This window comes from Crocuta crocuta, unplaced genomic scaffold (assembly GCF_008692635.1).
Source record: "Crocuta crocuta isolate KB4526 unplaced genomic scaffold, BGI_CrCroc_1.0 scaffold170, whole genome shotgun sequence".
In the NCBI taxonomy this organism is placed as follows: Eukaryota; Metazoa; Chordata; class Mammalia; order Carnivora; family Hyaenidae; genus Crocuta; species Crocuta crocuta.
In genome coordinates this window covers 8,484,995-8,497,282 of record NW_027527853.1, presented here as the reverse complement: position 1 = coordinate 8,497,282, position 12,288 = coordinate 8,484,995, and the positions used below count along the sequence as shown (strand labels likewise).

General features: G+C 42.4%; 1 protein-coding gene across 2 annotated transcripts in view; it reads right to left on the bottom strand.

Annotated features, from left to right (window-relative positions):
• Positions 1–12,288, bottom strand: part of PANK1 (pantothenate kinase 1) — a 55,009-nt gene that overhangs the window by 5,351 nt on the left and 37,370 nt on the right. For both annotated transcript variants that reach the window (XM_077780005.1, XM_077780011.1), the window contains exons 3-6: positions 10,670–10,923; positions 5,623–5,799; positions 4,995–5,118; positions 874–999 (exon numbers count right to left, since the gene is read on the bottom strand). In XM_077780005.1, the coding sequence (XP_077636131.1) occupies positions 874–999; positions 4,995–5,118; positions 5,623–5,799; positions 10,670–10,923 (681 nt within the window). The remainder of the gene's footprint in view (positions 1–873; positions 1,000–4,994; positions 5,119–5,622; positions 5,800–10,669; positions 10,924–12,288) is intronic.

The following is a 12,288-nucleotide window of genomic DNA, read 5'->3' as shown; positions in this document are numbered from 1 at the left end:
CGACTCCAGGCTCTGTCAGCACAGAGCCCAACGCAGGGCTCGAACCTACGAACCATGAGATCATGACCTCAGCTGAAGTCAGATGCTTAGCCAACTAAGCCACCAGGTGCCCCCAGTTAAATTCTTGAAAAAGATCTAAAAAAGCAGTCACAAACCATTACTCTCTACATAGGTGGATACCACACATGAAAGGTTGAGGGGAAAATCTAGGATTATGCAACCAAACTGCATCATAAGTATCTTTAATTTCTTAATCCATTTTAAAGATGTAAATCAGAAGTCACAGAAGGTATATAATACTTGTGGATTCTGAAAAAAAAAAGGATTAACGGCAGCGGTGCCAGGGTGGCCCAGGTGGTTAAGCCTCTGGCTTTGGCTCAGGTCATGATTTCATGGTTCATGGGTTCAAGCTCCGCACTGGGCTCTGTGCTAACAGTGTAGAGCCTGCTTGGGATTCTCTCTCTCTCTTTCTCAAAATAAATAAATAAACTTAAAAAAAAGAAAGGATAACAGGGGAGTTCCAGTCAGCAGAACCCATGCTCAAAAATAGGCCTTGGTCCTACCCTGAAAAATTGGTGAGTGAATGAACATTTACACATTTTATGTTAAAATGGTTAAAGTAGAGAGATATTTTTTAATGGTTATCCATTTCATCTGATTTTTAAAATTACTATGAACCAGCTACAAGTCCTGATTGTTGGAGAAGAAAGCTCCCATCTTATATATAGTTCTTCTTTATCCTTTGTCTAAGTGCAAAGTTTGAATAGCAACTCTTTCTCTTGACCAATTTTAAAACTGAGGTACTCACTGAAAGTTAGAAAATGCCCAATTCACTCCACACAGGATGACTAAGTCCATGTGGACTTGACCTACCTCATGTTCTAGAAACAGGGCTTTTAGCTGTCCTTTGGACCAAAAATCCATTGCATAGGCTAGCAGTTTCATGGAGATCATATTGATTCTGAGAAAATTCCCAACGAACACAACTCTGTTAATATTCTGGAAAAAAAAAATGAAAGGAAAACAATGAAATGATATTATAAAAATAGCAGGTAGCAAAGACCCAGTGTTCTATACTTCGTGTACTCCCAGGATCTTCAACAGTGGATTTTTTCTAAGTGAAATTATTTCCACATTTCCAAGATGAAGTTGAACAAACTTCATAGTGCATTCCTCAAGAATGACAGGGTCGGATTCTGGTTGGGCGAGGCAGACCCTTCTATTGGGCTCCTTGGCAGGTATTGTGTTAGATTGAATGAGGTCTGATGTGAAATTCAGCTACCAACACATATATATAAAATGGTGACTGGAGTTCCATTTCAGCTAAATCTGCTTGTGCCTTCCTCCAATCCCTCAAACTTCTGGCTCTAAAATATTATTATGACCAACTCATAAATAAAACGGCCGTGGTATGGGTTTTTCATCTAACAAGTTTGCCCCATTTGCTCCATACCAAACCCTGGAATACAAAAACAAATGACTCCCAGTCTCTGCCCTTAGGATATATGGTAGCCTATCCTGTTTGGTCAGCATGTGGGTTAAAATATGGAAAAGAAAAATATGCTTATAGTTTTGTTGACATGGATATGGATTTGCCTTCTGCACACACACTTAACATGGAGCTCAGCCTGTCTACCACGCAGAAGCTGGGTACCATGCACTCATTCACAGAGCCAGTTCCTATGGTCACTTATGTCAAATGGAAGAGAGTCTTGGAAGTTGACATTATTTTCTGTTCAGTCTATCAGGAAGAATCAGGATCTAGGAACATGGCCTCTTAACTGTCTCCAGTTTTGACAATGTGAATTGATGAGCCCATTCATTACTGTTAAAATTTTCCGTGGGTGGAGGAGTGGGAGGTGGTTTTAATAAGTTTCCATAAGTAAGAACGGTAGCTACAAACTGTCCAGACTGAGATGTGACAAAGAAACACTCAAAGCAAGAAACTCAGATTAAAGAAGAACTTAATGAAATTTAGGAGTTCTGCCTTTTTCCCTAAAACAAGGAAGTCCAATTGGGACTTGTCCAAAACCCCAGTCCTGCATGACTCTGGTAATGAGCCAGAAGGAACAGAATGACAATAAAAGCTGATGGACAGTCCTCATTTCCAATAAATTCCAACTGGGTCAAAGATAGGACTATAAAAGAGAGAGAGGGGGAGAGAGAGAGAGAGAGAAATGACTAGAGGAAACTTCAGGAAATTATTTTTTAAAAATAATGTTGAAGGGGCACCTGGGTGGCTTAGTTGGTTAAGCATCTGACTCTTGATTTCCGTTCAGGTCATGGTCTCACGGTTCATGAGACTGACCCCTGAGTTGGGCTCTGCTCTGACAGCACAGAGTCTGTTTGGGACTCTCCCTCTCTCTCTGTCCCTCCCCCACTTGCATGCATGCTCTTTTTCTTTCTCTCCCTTTCTCCTTCAAAATAAATAAGTAAACATTTATCAAAAATAAAAATAACATTGCAGTAGGAGAGAGAAAACACTCACATGTATTCTCCTGTAAAAAAAACAAGAGGCAATGTTTCCAGAAGGGCATATTAAAGTATATGAGGTAGACTGATATAACGTCTGGCGTTTACCTTTAAATATTTTAGCAAAACAGAGAGGAGGATCAAAAGGAGCAGAGGGAGGAGGAAGAAGAAAACAAATAAGGTGTGCGTGGCAAAGTCCTGATAACCGCGGAGGCTGGTTAATAGATATAAGGAGGTTCTTTATGCCATTCTGCTCCTTTATGTAGGCTTACCAATTTTCGTAATTAAAAGTTGACAGACAAGCAAAGCAAGACATATAATAGTATGTACAGGGTGAATTGTATGAGGTGAGATTGTATCTCAATAAAAGTGTTGTTTAAAAAAAGAATGTTGTATAGAATTTGCTGCCTTTGAAAGGAAATGTTTCTCCTTTATTGCATACAATATAGAATAAAACCCCAAAAGTGAAGAACAATGGCTAACTTCAGTGAGGCTAACATTTCCAGATGGGTGGAAATGCTTACTCACTTCCTTATTTACCCTTTTGGTGTCTTTAGAACTCTGTGATATGTGTGTGTTTTAATGTTTATTTTTGAGAGAGAGAGATTGAGAGAGAGAGAGAGCAGGTGCACGAGTGGGGCAGGGGCAGAGAGAGAGGAGGGAAGAGGATCCAAAGCGGGCTTCGAGCTGACAGCAGAAAGCCCGATGGGGGGCTTGAACTCACGGACTGTGGGATCATGACCTGAGCCCAAGTCCAATGCTTAACCAACTGAGCCCCTTAGGCGCCTCATGTGTTTGCATTTTCTATTGAAAAATATAAATAAAAAGTTTGATGTTGATGGAGAAGTACTTTACAGGATTCCAATAATCACAGCAAAAATACTTCAGAATCAATCAGTAAATGTGGTGCCCCTCTGTGAAGTAGCTGAGTTCGGAGGCTCTCCACTCAGTGACTCCAGCGCACTAAGCAATGACTAAAGAGCTCACACTACGGCTCTCACGGGAAACCCTGCTGCCACTTTATGGTGTGCCCGCAGGGAGCCTGCACTGGCAGGCCACCGACCAACAAAGCCCTTGCCCAAGGTGCCCAGTGAGTGATTCCTCTCATCGGCCATACTTTTAAAAACCACCATTTTTGTATACTCCAACAATAAATGGTATTGAAGTTGAAATCAAAAGTGAAAAATAAAATCAGTTGCCTTCCCCCTAAAGCGGTTATGATTTCTGTAAAAAGGCCTGCTGGCTCACTCAAGGTGCATGGAAAGCAGGGGAAAGGGCATCTATGCCTCTGTCGGGCAGGGGACGTTACCATCTAACTGACCTTTGGGAGTATCTGAGGACAGCCCACTACACACATATTAGTCAGGCCTTGTTTGGCTACTTGGAAAAACTCCCTTTAAAGGTTAAGGTCAAAAAATAAATCCTCTGTTAAAATGAGTCCCATGACTGAAGTGGACTTTGAAAGGCACATGGCTGGAATACATTCTTTCTTTCCATTTCAGCCTCACATTTAAACTCCATCTCAAAAGGGGACTTAAAAAAGTGGTGACCCTGAGCCACAAGACCAGTGACATATTCTATTCAATGCAACCTGAGAGCTCAAAGGCAGGGCTGGTCTCTCCCATCATAAAGATGGCTTCTTACAGTGTTGAAAACAACGCTCTTCAACTGGGAGGAGACCCGGGACAGTTTCAGCAATACCGGTAACGTTCCGTCTCTTGATCTGAGCGGTGGTTATACAGGTGTGTGTGTGTGAACATTCAAGCTGTACACTTAGGATCTGACTGTCTTCTGTATGTACTTCTATTAAAATTATATTTTTAAAAACTCTATTACTGATGCGACTGTGATTCTTGAACATAACTTCTATTACCTGTTGCATGTCCTTAACCCCTTTCTTGTCTTCCTAACACAACTCAGTGAGAACCATTCTACTTTACGGGTCTTGAATTTCAGAAGAGTGTTTCTATTTTCCTGAAGGAATTTTGCAATGTTTCAATCATGTTACCAAAACTTTTGTCACCAGCTCTGCCCCTTCTTGTGCCTGGGGCTCTGGCGGGCCTCGGCTGTAGCAAGCTCTCTATGCTTTGATAGCCCTGTACAATGCTGCTTGAACTCCATGCCACAAGGCAACACTGTAAAGAAGCTGAAAGCAGAGAGAATGTCAACTATTGCAAGTGGAACATTTTACCTGCAATTATTTGCAAGGATGTGCAAAGTCTTTCCCTCACAGTTCAGTAGGTACGTGGTAATAATGATGGCTAGAGAGGCTGTGGGATGCATTGTAATTTTACCTGGTTTCCATGATTGGATGGCTTATGACTTATTATCCAGTGCCTCTTAAAAATAAGACACATACTCCTCTCCATTTCCCAAAACACACCCTTCGTGTTCTACAAGATGTGATTAGGACAAAGGGCAGCCTTCCCAAGGATCTATAATTTTTTAAGGGTCAACAGTTTTGCACTGCTAAAGATGATGTGTATGAATGACACAAGGCTTTCTCTGGGTTAAGGCCTTACCTCATTCAACGCACACATCCGAGCAATGGAGCCAATGTTGTTGGTGATGGTGACCAGTGTGGCTCGGGCGAGGTCTTCTTTGCTGATGGAATCTCGCTTTTCCTTACTCATCATGTTGCCAAAGCTATGTTGGAAATATTAGCGAGAGTGTTCAAAATCATCCCCAGGCAGGTCCCCCGCTTTCACCAAAGTACTGTGGAAACCTTTATGAATAACTGCTCAGATTCAGATGACCTGATTTGGCTACCATGGTTTACAAGCAGACAGGCTTACAATATGAATGTTTGGCTGACCCCCTTTTTTTTTTAAATAGGGGCAAAGTAGCATGGCTATTAATGGGGAAAACATTTATTTTAATGCTCCCTAGATATATTGACACGAATGGAACAGGGGAAACTGTTGCATTTTTCCAGAACCTTCTTTCAAAGCTGCCCTATTTTAAGCACAAGCATCAAGGGCTAAACATCTCAGTGCTTCATAAAGGGCGGGAGATCAAGTCCGAGCTCCAATGACCATAGATACTTGCACCAGGCTGGTGGGTTGACATCTTAAAAATAATTAAGTGAATGGCCAGGGTGGAGAGGTTGCCTCGTTTACATACTATGGCTCCTAGCTACTTCATCTCTACCTTGATGCTACAGCGGATCCTTGAAGGCCAAATCGTTCATAGTCTCCTCCGTAAATGTCCTTCACCAGCTTATCAACATTGGTGCTGTCGCCTTTAGCTGCCATTTCCAGAGCTTCTTCAAAGGTCTCACAACCAGTCAGCAAGCAACATAGGCCTAGGAATGTTCCACCTCCAAGACTGAAGGAACAATAAGGTTTATTTTTAAATTTTATTTTAAGATATGCCCATCCGAGTCCCCAACTACATCAAGGTCACTAATACGGGTTAATAAAAACAGGAGAAGAAAATCAAAGGGGCACTTGAATTTTGTAGAGGGTGCAAAATAGCCTTAAGGTAGATTGGATTATTAAAAAAAAAAAAAAAAAGGGCAGAGGCTAAAAAGAAACACCAAGGAACACTTGCCCCTGAATTGAAGAATAAAACCAGAGAAACTCTCACTGATTTCCGTTGTGAGACCTTCAGCTAGCCACTAACCTAAGTACCTCATTGAGTCTTTTCACCTGTAAAATGGGGCCGAATCAACATCTCTCTTACTTGAGTGGTCTGAAAGCAGCAAATAACCAGAGAAATGACTGCTATGGGGAAAAAAATGTAAATGCATACAAATACTCAGAAAAAAAAAAACCTTGTGTGTACACAAAGTTCACAAATGCAGAGCCAGACTGACTTAGGGCTATGAGGAACAGCCAGTCCAGAAGCCATATCTTTTACCTTGACCTCGATTCTCTGGCAGATATAATCTCATTGAACCTTCTTGGAAATTTCTAAAAGGAAACCACTGATTGCTCACATGTTGGATTTTTTCTGGTAGACTCTGGAAAAGGTTATTAATATTTTACTTAATACCCAGTAGTCAAAAATTGTAACAAAGGTCGTAAAATAGGGTTCAATGCTCAACTATGTTTTTAAAGCTTTCAGTCTCTTTGGGGGAAAATTCTTCTAAAATAGTCTCTTTAGACAAAATTAGAAACTAATTATGGTAGTTGAGAATGAACTTAATTGTGTATCGATGTCAAAGTTATGTGAAAGAAAGAGTAGCAGGCTTGGAATAGAGCTATCACCAGTGACCTCCCGGCAGGAATGGAGTCACTGACCCTGGCCTGGGTTTCACTCTACCACGCAGATGAGCAATCGCAGAAGAATAAATTGCTCATGTCAGTTTTGTCCTCAAGCTCCAAGAGCTGCTAGCCCCGGGCATCCCATGTGTGTGTTTTGGTACCAGCTTTTTAAATCTAAGAGAAAATTCAAGTTGAGATGAAGGTTATTTTAAAATTAAACTTGAAGCAAGAATCTTCAGGGGGAAACTATATTTTCTGTCAATAACTGTCAACAAGAAAGTGACAGATTATAGACAGGCACGCAGTTCTTTAAATTATAACTAAAATGAAACTGTATGTGACATTTCTTAAATGCTGATTCTTACAAAAACACATGCTTGCTTGAAACTATAGCTCCTGGTGGACAATTACGTAGCTAGGTACCACCAAGGGTAGCTACCCACACTGAAGGTGCAGTAGCAGGAGGAAATAAAGAGATCCATGGACATCACCGCCTTGACACAGGAGAGTCAGTCCCAGGAGACATTCTGGACTTCCTCTAAGAAAGTTTAGCTACGTTTAACATGCGGTGGCATGCACGTTGTTGGTTTCAGCCTGCCCTCCAAAGCTAGTGCATTTCAATGGGAACAATTTTTGGTTTGTGTGCCATCTATATTTTTAAGTCATTTCTCACGCTTCTAGCTGCTTTCATCCACGCTAATGACCTTTCTTTGAACATCGGGTATTCCTGTTCATCAAGGCCGTCAACAACCTACTCTCAGTCTAGGCAACCAAAGACATTGGCAGACTTAGAAAGAAGGCAATTCATCAACTGATATGTTGGTATGAGTGGAAACGGATGAGTGCTTTGTGTGGCTGGAAGATGACCTGCGGCTCCAGACAAAGCATGGGGAGAGCGAGCATGCATCTGCATCGCTGGCACGCTGCAGATGGGAGGAAAGGACGCACAGTCGCAGAAGGAGCACTTTATTAATGTCCCCAGCCTGCCCACCAGGACTTAATCAAAGAGATTCTGTCGTTCGTGATCAGGTACATTTGTTTGTTTGTGCAGACACGATAAGACCCTCAACAAACTGGAGACAAGAACATATTGCTAGGAGCAGCTGTTGAATAGCATTATTATTATTATTATTTTTTAAAAACCCAACAACCTTGTAGTGAGGGATGTTAGGGAAAAGAAGAAACCTTCAATTACTGACTGCTTGTGCCCTTAAAATAAATTTCAGAACAATGAAATGAGCTGTGCTATTACTTTCACCCAAGTTCCAAAATTCTTTACATTCCCCTTTTAATAATCTGCACATTCCAACAATGTCAACTGTAAAGTCCTCTTTTTTCTTTGGCTTTTACAATAAAATTGAAGTAGTGTCAACAGAAAAAAAAAAGCATCATTACCTAATCTAGGATGAGATAAAATTACACATAACATGAAACAAACCATTTAAAATCATATGTTTACGCAGCACCTGAGTGGCTCAGTTGGTTAAGCCTCCGACTTCGGCTCAGGTCATGATCTCACAGTTTTGAGTTCGAGCTCCACGTCTGACTCTGTGCTGACAGCTCGGAGCCTGGTGCCTGCTATGGATTCTGTGTCTCCCTCTCTCTCTCTCCCTCCCCTGCTCACGCCCTATCTCTCTCTCTCTCTCTCTCTCTCTCTCTCTCTCTCTCGTTCTCTCAAAAATAAATAAGCATTAAAAATAATAAAATAAAATCGTATGCTTAAAAGAAACTGACCTCCTGTAATGATGTGGCTTCCTAAAAATAAAAATATTTGAGAAAATAGAGTATAACATAATAACAAGAAACCTGGAGTTATAGCCTGGAGTTCACGATAGTAGCAAACTTAAAGCTGACGCCATTTGCTTAGATCAGTGCTTCTCAAAGTGGGTTTCACACACTGATGTTCGCTGCCGGCCACAATAGTTTATATCAGTGATTTTGTAACTTAAAAGCCTTTGTCAGAACAACTCCGGTTAGATGAGGAGGAGCTGCAGGCCACAGAACTTAGGTTTCCTTCCCTTCCCCTACCTGGGGCAACCTCCCAAAAGGGCTCTCTATTAACGTTCAGTCTACTGAAGGTTTTCAACTACTGGTTGAAAAACACTTTCAGGGTAACTTGGACATCCAGACAGGATCTGTTGATGGTTGCAACGCACTGGTCATTCACGGGCACTTACCAATAATGGGAATTTATGAGCATGATTACACACGTAATAGAAGCCAAACACCACAATTAGCTCCTTAGCAGCTGTTCAAGAAGATGGTCCAGATTCCTGGAACTTCCAAGTTTGAGACAATAGAACTGTGTTTGTCATTCATGAATTTGCTAAGTGCTAATAAATGAAATTATAAATACCTCTAATTGAGGAAAAGTGTTTATTTAGCTTGATGTTACCTTGGGACTAGCTCTGACCAATTCAACGACTCCTTCTGGGAGGAAGTCTGTAGTTTCTTCAAAATTATACTTGTATTAGGAGCTCACTCTCTAAGGTAAAACCAGTTTGGTTGAAATATTCATTTGTCTTTGACACTCCTGACAGTCCTAATGCAGCCGTGGGACAGCCGTGATTCTTCTGTGAGCGAGGAAGCTTAGTTCTGTATGCTCACTGAGAAAATGTATGCCTAGTAGCGATTAACATTCTATATTCTGAACACAAGGAGGAGTCAGTTGGAGTGTGTGTGTGTGTGTGTGCGCGCACGCGCGCATGAGCGCACACGCACATGCCATGGTTCCTCAACAGCAGTACTATTGACTTGAGGGGTCAGTACTTTTTTGTTCTGGGGGGGCTTCCCTGTGCTTTGTAGGATATTTAGCGGTGCCCTTGGTCTCTTGCCACTAGATGCCAGTCATACCCCACATCCGATTGTGACAACCAAAAAAAAAAAAAGTCTCCAGACATTGCACAAATCTCCTGGGGGAATACATCCTCGCTTCCCCAGTGATGAATCACACTGACTGATGCTGACCCATCACAGAGCACAGAAATCCACCAGAAAAAACAGTGTTCTTCTCCTAATGAGGAAGTAATGGTACAGGATTTCAGTGCTAGAAATGCCCGTAGAAACGACCTAAGAAACAACCCCTTTCATGGCACAAACAAGGACGCTGAGGCCCAGAGAAGTTACAAGATATCTTCATCTATTAAAAACAACGGGCTTGATATCATGTCCAAAAGCACATTCCACCTGGCACTGGTTCCTTAAGTTATTCCTCCAAAAACGGGTTCTGTGGTCCAACGAGTGGGAGAAACACTTCATACCAAATCCTTCACTTAGAAGTAAGAAAAACTTACTAAACTTTGTTGACACTAGCACTTCTCCAAGACTTCTGGCCCTGGATTCTTTTTCCCCTGTTGAATCGCTACAAACAGGAAGCTGGGGACATCTGCCCTTGGGCGTGTGCGTGCACTAAAAGCAAGGCACCCCGGCCAAGGGCAGCTGTGGCACTGTCTTCCTGTCACTTGCGCTTGCAGATCCCCTGTGCCGTGTGCCAACCATTCCAGCTTTCAGCTCGAACATTTAACTCCAGGTAAAAAACATTTTTTTGTAAACCCCATTTGGTTTACTGGTTGCCAGGGTGTTTTATTTCAAGCCATGCATCCTGTGCTAGACACCCAGGAAATTCTAAGACAGGGTTTCTTATGAAGCCCTCTCTGACCATCCCAAGCATCCTTTCTTCTGGATTCTATTTTCCTATTGTCCCCGCCATTCATTCGGCACTGAACACGGACTGCCTTTTGCTTTGGTGTGTGCTCATCCTTCTCCCCTCAATCTGACCAGTTTCTAGCAAGGCAAGGACTGTGTCTTATTCTCCTTTATATAAAGCATTCTCTTACTATCTTAACATATCATGCAATAAACCCTTGCTGGTTGGCTGAGGAGTGTAAGATCTTTCTTTTAGAAACGTACTCAATGCAATGAAACCGGTCTTCAAGGGAGAGGCCTGGGTTTAAGTACAGAAAGATTCTTCTAGTAGAAACCACGTTTACCTGGTCCCTGTAACTCTTTTATAGTTGTCCTTCGAGTATACTGCTAGGATGCTGACCCCCGAGCCCATGTTCACCAGCAACATAGGGTACGGGTTAGCAAGGCAGTACGGCTTTTTTTGACACAACTCAGGGTCTGTGGGATTTTCAAAATAGTAACATTCCGGCTTGCCATTGAAGCCAATGGAGTCGACGTAAAGCAGGCCCTGAATCAGACAGTCCAGTTCATCCAGTTTATGGAGCTGCAGGTCAGCAATCTGAAAGAGAACAAAACCTCATGAGAGAGGCTGTGACCACTGGGGGGAAGCTCCCGAGGGTTTTAGCTGGGCTTAAAATGTGTTATTAACAGTAACAGCGAGGCAATATTTTTGAAGCACCACATTGTGAAATCTGGTTGTAGTCATTCTGCCGGAGAAGCTTCTGTGCGGGACATGGTGCCTGCCCAGAGTGGGAAGTGAGGGACAGGAAGTTGCCTGCTTGCTGGGAAAGCATCCAGTAGCATGTACCATGGGTTGAACTGGTGGCCCTGAGAGGTATGTCCGAGTCCTAACTTTTAGAGCCTGTGAATGTTACCTAATTTTGAAAAAGGGTCCTTAAGTTAGGGATCCTGAGATGAAGAGAACATCCTGGACTATCTGAGTAGACTCTAAATCCATTGACAGGTTTCCTTATGAGACACACAGGAGAGAGCTGATGGCCAGAGGAGAAGGCCATGTGAAGATGGAGGCAGAGATTGGAGTACTGTGGCATGAGCCAATGAACGCCAACAGCCACCAGAAGCTGGAAGAGGCAAGGAATGAATCTGCCCAACACCCTCTAAAGTAAGCGTGGTCCTGCCACCACCTTAATGTGGGTCATCTGGCCTCCAGAACTAGGACTCAATCCATTTCTGTTGTTTTCAGCCACTACATTTGGGGTAGTTTGTTACAGCAGCCACAGGAAATGAACAGAGCACATCACTAAGACGGGGCTCCCCTCCAGGGTGGGCAGTGAGAATGTTCTGAAAGCAGAGAGAACCCCACACTTCTTTGACATGAGGTCCTTAGGGAGGCAAGCTGAGCCTGGGAGCTGGAGACAATCACCTTTGAGCCCTCAAAACCCAACTCTCCTTTCTCAGGCCTGGGCTTTGGGGTTTAGGTAGACTTGGCTTTGAATTCTAGCTCTAACCTTAACTGAGGGATGTGCGCAAGTTATTTAACTTGTCAAGCCTCAGCTGCCTCTCTGAAAATGGCAATGATATCCACTGTAGAGTGTAGCTATAGAGATTTCATGATAGTAATATATGTACAAAGAGCTCAAAAGTTGTTGGCTCTTTTATTAATAGTGGAGGTGGTCCTAAAGTGCCTTTCCATGCTCCTCTGAGACAAAAACTCCATTCTCCAAGGTAAAGGGGAAAAAAAGCAAATGGAGGATGAGTTGGCTGGGGGGCAGGCTTAGGGGAGAATGGCTGCTTTGCATCCTCAAAAGTTAAATTCATGGCCCCCAAGAGTAGTAGTATTACTGGTCCATATGTCTGGGTTGAGGGTCATTTCCCATGGACTAGAAAAATAAAATTAAATTAAATAAAAAAGTAAAATAATTTTAAAAAGAAAAAAGGAAAGAAAATCTAATAATCACCAACT